Source organism: Globicephala melas, chromosome 3 (genome assembly GCF_963455315.2).
Source record: "Globicephala melas chromosome 3, mGloMel1.2, whole genome shotgun sequence".
Taxonomy (NCBI): Eukaryota; Metazoa; Chordata; class Mammalia; order Artiodactyla; family Delphinidae; genus Globicephala; species Globicephala melas.
The window spans coordinates 165,520,595-165,528,059 of record NC_083316.1 but is presented as its reverse complement, the minus strand read 5'-3'; the positions used below and the strand labels follow the sequence as shown (position 1 = coordinate 165,528,059).

The window sequence follows — 7,465 nt, the reverse complement described above, 5'->3', positions numbered from 1 at the left end:
CACTGGTCACATTGTCCCAGGGGTAGGGATGGGGGTCAGACTCATTCCTGTGTCCCCAGTGCCCTACAGCCCCTGGCCCAATGCAGGTTACCCACTGGGTTTGGGGGGTATCATAGGCCCCTGAGGTCAGGGTCACTCACATGGGTGACATCAGAGTCCCTGAGATAAAGCTTAGAACGGCTAACCAGAGCCAGGAGCCAAGATTCATTTCTCATTTATTGATGCTCCCTCGGGCTGCAAAGAAAGCTCTCAAAATCCCTTCTTTGAGGCCTTCCATCTGCATGGTAAATAAAGTAAATTAAACAGCTCCATCCTTGAGTTACTTGACCTTGGTTAGGGAGGGCGCTAAGGCCAGATCACAGGGCTGGGGAGCTCAGATTTTGGGGCGGGTGGGGACTAGGTGAGGTCCACGGGTGAGGGGTTGCAGTGAGGCTGGAGCGGAGGTCTCAGAGTGCAGTTACTGGCCTACGCTGTGGGTGGGGTGGGAAATTAATGGAGGTGGGCGGAGCCAGGACGGTGAGCGGCTCAGGCGATTGGACAAGTGCCAGTGGGCGTGACTCTGGGGCACTGGGGGAGGTCAGCAGCTGAGCCTCTTCTCACAGATCCAGCTGTCGTCCCTGTTGTCGCACGGTGCGTCGTTCCACATCCCCGTGCGGAGAATCATGATGCAGTCCTCGCGCCCCAGCGAGTCGTTGGGCTCCCCCTGATTCCAGTGGCTGCAGTGGTTTAGCGGGGGTGTTGCTGGGAGGCTAGGCTGAGGATGGCCATGGGGTCCAGTCTTCCTTTCCGGGGTCTAGCCTGTTTATTGCTTGGGGCTAACCTAGACATCCTGAGGGTCTAACCTGAGCACACGCACCTGGGATATAACTTTCTAACCCCAGAATTTAACCCTAGTCACTTCCTGGGGTATAGCCCGCCCATCCCTAAGGAGGCCCGGAGATCTGGCCGAAGCGCTTCTCCTAGGATCCGAACTGTCAGCCTCCCCAAGTCCCTTCCTTCACCTGAAGCTGAGCGGGACTCCGTCCACCCACTGGTAGCCCTGGATCCTGCGCGCCCTGCGCACGGCCCTCAGGCCCAGCCAGTAACCGCGGCCACCAGTGTTCCGACTTAGGAAGACCTGGGCAAGAGGGGAGACTGAGCCACGCGTCCGTCCGGCCCCGCCCCCTCAGGTAAACTCCTTCTCCCCGCCCCCCCGCCCCCCAAAGCCGGAGCTGCGCACCTGCTCATCCAGGCCCCCGACAATCACCAGGTGCGCTCTGGCGCCCTCGCAGTGGCGCTGCGCCTCCACCCACGTGGCCCGTTGGGTGGAGAAAAGGTAACAGGAGCCCTGGAATGGCAGCCACGACTTGGGGCACTCCTCGCAGGAGCCTGCAGGGTGGCGAGGATCAAAGAGGTGATTTGCTCCCAAATGGAGCAGATGGTGAGGATTGGGGAGGGGAGTGTTGCACCACTGGGCTCAGGGTCGGTGCCACTGAAACCAGGCCAAGGTCAAAGGGCGGGGCCAGGCGGATCAGGGAACCCTGGGGCCCAAGGGCGGGATTCACTTGTCCTCTCCTCTCCCCTTCACCCCTCCGGATCGTGCTCACTGTTCCCGAGCCGGACTCCTTCCAGCGCCCGGAAGAGCTCAGTGCGGATGTTCTCACGGTCCCTACCGGCTTCAGCCAAGCTCTGGGTCACTGCGAGGTAAAACGAGTCCAGATTATAGCTAGGCTCAGCATCAGTAATAGGGTCATGATCAGTTAAGGTCAGCATCCACTTCCGTAGTCATTGCCAAGGTCAAGAATGACAGCACCCATTTTTGGATTGGGTTGTTTTTGTTATTGAGCAAACAACCCAATCCAAAAATGGGCAGAAGACCTAGATAGACATTTCTCCAAAGATATACAGATTGCCAACAAACACATGAAAGAATGCTCAATATCATTAATCATTAGAGAAATGCAGATTAAAACTACAATGAGATATAATCTCACACCGATCAGAATGGCCATCATCAAAAAATCTAGAAACAATAAATGCTGGAGAGGGCATGGAGAAAAGGGAACACTCTTGCACTGCTGGTGGGAATGTGAATTGGTACAGCCACTATGGAGACAGTATGGAGGTTCCTTAAAAAACTAAAAATAGAACTACCATACGACCCAGCAATCCCACTACTGGGCATATACCCTGAGAAACCCATAGTTCAAAAAGAGTCATGTACCACAATGTTCATTGCAGCTCTATTTACAATAGCCCAGAGATGGAAACAACCTAAGTGTCCATCATCGGATGAATGGATAAAGAAGATGTAGCACATATATACAATGGAATATTACTCAGCCATAAAATAAACGAAATTGAGTTATTTGTAGTGAGGTGGATGGACCTAGAGTCTGTCATACAGAGTGAAGTAAGTCAGAAAGAGAAAAACAAATACCGTATGCTAACACATATATATGGAATTTAAGAAGAAAAAAAAAAGATCATGAAGAACCTAGGGGTAAGACGGGAATAAAGACACAGACCTACTAGAGAATGGACTTGAGGATATGGGGAGGGGGAAGGGTAAGCTGGGACAAAGTGAGAGAGTGGCATGGACATATACACACTACCAAACATAAAATAGATAGCTAGTGGGAAGCAGCCGCATAGCACAGGGAGATCAGCTCGGTGCTTTGTGACCACCTAGAGGGGTGGGATAGGGAGGGTGGGAGGGAGGGAGATGCAAGAGGGAAGAGATATGGGAACATATGTATATGTATAACTGTATGTATATGTATAACTGATTCACTTTGTTATAAAGCAGAAACTAATAATTGTAAAGCAATTATACTCCAATAGAGATGTTAAAAAAACAACAACAATGACATCACGGTCAAGGACTGTTATAGCTGGGTAGGGTCCAGTTGCAGTTGGGGTTAGGAGTTGCAGTCAAGGTCAGAGTCCAGAGGTCAGGGTTAGGATGGAGGACACGACTGGGGTCTATGGTCAGGATCACAGGACAGGTGGGGGTCACAGAAGGGTCCGGAGGTGAATCAAGGGTAGGGTAACAGCCGGGGTGAGGGGTCAGGGATCATGGCAATGTCCTGCCCTCACCGCGCTCGCTCAGTTCTTTCAGGGCGCTCTCCTGCTGGATCAGCTTCGACTGTGCCTCTCTAAGCTTGGTGTGCACGGTCTGCAGCTGCGCCTGAGTCCCCAGGCCTGGGAAGGGGGGCGAGGATGGGGACGGGACATCTGAGACCAGCCTGCCGCCCCCGCTACACGCCAGAGCCCAGCTCCCACTTGCCTCCTCCAATCCCGGCCACAAGCCCCGCAACCTCGGTCCACCAGTCTCACAGCAGCTATTGCAGGCTCGGACCTCCTCCTTCAGGACACCCAGCACCGCCGTCTGCTTCGAGGCTGGAACGATCCCCCATCCACCCCACACACTCCAGGTCACCCTCGGGGACTCACAGGACCCTGCCCAACTCCAGGGCCAGCCTAGCAGACTGTGAGGTCCCCACCGACCCACCCACTACCCCGATGCCAGGGTCCAAGACCCTTCCGCCCCCGAACTTTGGGGACCCAAGAGCCCCTGTTCTGCACGTACAGTTTGTCCTCAGCAGATCCTGCTGGCCAAGCAGCGCCCTGCGCTCTGTGGAGGCTGCAGAGAGAGGGGGACTCGGGAACTCTCCCCGCGGCCCGAGGGGTGCAGGGACCCTGATCACCGGACACACAGAGTGGGTGGACAGGCGTGCAGCGCACGTGATGTGCACACACACCGACAAAGGACAAACACATTCACAGGCACATATGCACACACGTGGGTGCACACAAACTCTGTTCTGACGTGTTCACACTCAGACCCAGGCAAGGGCCTGGGACCTGGCTGGTGCGCTCAGGGACGGAGAAAAGGTCTATGTCCCCAGGGGGGCTGGACACGACCTCCCCCGTCATCCAGTCACTCACCCTTGGAAAACAGGACGCTCAGAACGAGGGCCCAGAGGATTGTGACCACCAAGAGAGCCAGGGCCAGGAGGAGGGGTCTCTGTCCCCAGCGTCCCCAGTGCCCTGGGATAACACGGATGGACTCCTGAGTTCCTCCGGTACCAGGACCACCCTGGATCCCTGGGCCCTGAGGACTGAGCCCTGGATGCTTGGGTTCCTCTCAGGAAACTGAGATTCAGAGAGGTACGGTAACTTGTCTGTGGTCACACAGCCCCTAAGTGGCGGAGTTGAAATTTTAATCCAGGTCCAGCTGGCTCTAGGGCCTGTGGTGTCTCTCCTGCACTCACTACGTAGGCCCTCTCTGGGCTGGTCCTCTCCATTCTCCCATCAAACCCCAAACCACTGGTCAGAGAGGGACCCCAGGGGACCTGTGAGGCAGCCCCATTGCTCATACCTCCGGGGACCTCCTCCAGGCTGCCGTCCCACCTGCTGTACCCGGCCATGTCCATGGTGAACAGACATCCAGCTCTGGGAGTAGATATAAAAGTAGCCTCATCCCTCTCCCCGCCCCACCCACCCTCTTCCTTCCTTCCCGTCTCCTGTGTCTCAATTCCTGGTGCAGAGAACCACTGACCAATCACAGCGATGGGCCCTTTCTGGGCTGGGCTTGGCTGGGCTGGACTGGGCTTCAGTAAGTGTGGGGCGGGGAGGGGAAGTGCGGAGCTGAGGGGGGTTGAGGGAGGGTAGAAGGAATGGGGGGAGTGAAGTGTGTGTGTGTGTGTGTGTGTGTGTGTGTGTGTGTGTGTGTGTGTGTGTGTATGTGTGTGTGTGTAGTCCCAGCCTCTTGGGCGCCCAGCCCCAGCCCCGACCATCACCAGGTACGTGCTCCAGCAACAAGTTCCAGGCTCTGCTGGGGCTTCACTTTGGAGCTCGGTCCGCATCACTTATAGGTCTGGCGTTGGCCATCCTCCTGAGAGGGGCAGGCTGAACCCAGCCAAGTTCAAGGCGGCTCCCTGCGGGTACCTGAGAAAGCCCCTTCAGGTGTGCCCCCACCCAACCCCACGCCAGCTGCTCATGGCTCCTCCACTCCCCTGCAGGTGCCTGCCAGGAGCTACCTTTGACCCTGACCTTCATTCAGTCCTCTTCGACTAGAAGGGAGAACACAGCCAGTTGTTCCATGGAGGCCAGCTAAGCTTCTGGACTCTACTATTGGATGTGTGTGTAGGGTGTCCATATGCAGCTTCTAGAAGCCTCTGTTTTTGTCCTCTGTGCAAAGGGAGACAGTGACAAGGCCTCCCTCCAAGGGATGCTGTGATAAAGAAATGAGGTTATGCACGGCAAGCCTTGGCACCATCCCCAAGCACAAAATCCTCCAAATGTCGTTCATTCTTTCAACTAATATTGGACACCTACCACATGCCAGGCATCGATCAGGGAACTGAGGATACATCACTGAACTAAAGAAGAAAATTCCTTTTTTCTTGGAGTTAACATTCCAGTAGGGAGTGGGGAGAGACAGATAGTCAATCATGAACATAATTAAAAGGTAAGTTGGAGATTGGTTCAAGATGGCGGAGTAGAAGGACGTGCTCTCACTCCCTCTTGCAAGAACACCAGAATCACAACGAACTGCTGAACAATCGTCGACAGGAAGACACTGGAACTCACCAAAAATGATACCCCACATGCAAAGACAAAGGAGAAGCCACAATGAGACGGCAGGAGGGGCGCAATCACAATAAAATCATATTCCATAACTGCTGGGTGGGTGACCCACAAACTGGAGAACACAGAAGTCCACCCACTGGAGTGAAGGTTCTGAGCCCCACATCAGGCTTCCCAACCTGGGGGTCCGGCAACGGGAGGAGGAATTCCTAGAGAATCAGACTTTGAAGGCTATAAGACACTGATGAAAGAAAGTAAAGATGATACAAATAGATGGAGAGATATACCATGTTCTTGGATTGGAAGAATCAATATTGTGAAAAGGACTATACTACCCAAAGCAATCTACAGATTCAATGCAATCCCTATCAAATTACCAATGGCATGTTTTACAGAACTAGGACAAAATAATCTTAAAATTTGTATGGAGACACAAAAGACCCCGAATACCCAAAGCAGCCTTGAGGGAAAAAATCGGAGTTGGAGGAATCAGACTCCCTGACCTCAGGCGATACTACAAAGCTACAGTAATCAAGACAATATGGTACTGGCACAAAAACAGAAATATAGATCAATGGAACAGGATAGAAAGCCCAGAGATAAACCCATGCACATATGGTCAGCTAATCTCTGACAAAGGAGGCAAGGATATACAATGGAGAAAAGACAGTCTCTTCAATAAGTGGTGCTGGGAAAACTGGACAGCTGCATGTAAAGGCATGAAATTAGAACACTCCCTAAAAGCAGCCTAAATGCCCATCGACAGACGAATGGATAAAGAAGATGTGGTACATATATACAATGGAATATTACTCAGCCATAAAAAGGAACGAAATTGGGTCATTTGTTGAGATATGGATGGACCTAGAGACTGTCATACAGAGTGAAGTAATTCAGAAAGAGAAAAACAAATATCGTATATTAACGCATATATGTGGAACCTAGAAAATGGTACAGATGAACCAGTTTGCAGAGCAGAAATTGAGACACAGACGTAGAGAACAAACGTATGGACACCAAGGGGGGAAAGCGGCGGAGGGGTGGGGGTTGTGGTGGGATGAATTGGGAGATTGGGATTGACATGCATACACTGATGTGTATAAAATGGATGACTAATAAGGAATAAATAAATAAACATTAAAAAAAACCCAAAAAACCAAATGAATAAGTGTAACAACAACAAATCTTGAGGAAAAACCAAGCCACCAGCCTGGCAAATGTCAAAGTGTTACCATTTGCTGGTAAAAAATAAAGTATTTTAAGTTCAGATTAAATTAAATTAAAAAATAAAAGGTAAGTTGAATAGCATGGTGGCTCTCAATTGAGGGCAATTAATCTCCCCAGGGGATATAGAGCAACGTCAGGAGACATTTGTGCTCATCACAGTTGGTGGGTGTGCTACTGGCATCTAGTGGGTTAGAAACTAAGGTTGTTACTCAACATCCTACAATGCACAGGACAGGCCCCCACAAGCAAAGACTCATCAGTCCCCAGTGTTCATATGCTGAGGATGAGAACTCTAATATTGTGTATTAAAAAGTCACAAGTGCTACAAAAAAAAAAAATTAAAGGAAGACAAGTCAAGTTGGATAAAGGACCCTGGAGTGCTGGGCTGGGGCAGTGACCAGCAAGTAGGGTGGCCAGGGTTGGGCTCGCTGAGATGAAAAAATGTTTTTATTTTTGTTTTTTTGTAAGGAGCGCTTCTTGCATTGCAGCCCCCCTTGTAAATGCATACACACACCTTCCGGCATCCTCTCAACAACCCTCAGAAATAGCAAACCGTAGCCACTTTGTGTTTAAAACTTTTATTCGATGCCTATTCTCTTGCCTTGTTTCAGGAAGGCATGGGAGAGACATATATGATAAAATAAAATGAAAAGACGAGAATTGT

At 51.5% G+C, this 7,465-nt stretch overlaps 1 protein-coding gene across 1 annotated transcript; it reads right to left on the bottom strand.

The window, feature by feature from the left end:
• Window positions 1-398: 398 nt before the first annotated feature.
• CLEC4G (C-type lectin domain family 4 member G) lies at window positions 399-4,458 on the bottom strand. The gene is made up of 9 exons (XM_030880382.3): window positions 4,364-4,458; window positions 3,931-4,032; window positions 3,572-3,625; window positions 3,319-3,381; window positions 3,079-3,183; window positions 1,587-1,676; window positions 1,220-1,368; window positions 1,002-1,117; window positions 399-716 (listed from the first exon to the last, which is right to left on the bottom strand). Exons 1-9 carry the CDS (start codon window positions 4,416-4,418, stop codon window positions 578-580), a joined length of 873 nt encoding a protein of 290 aa, XP_030736242.1. The 5' UTR covers window positions 4,419-4,458; the 3' UTR covers window positions 399-577.
• Between the last annotated feature and the right edge of the window lie 3,007 nt (window positions 4,459-7,465).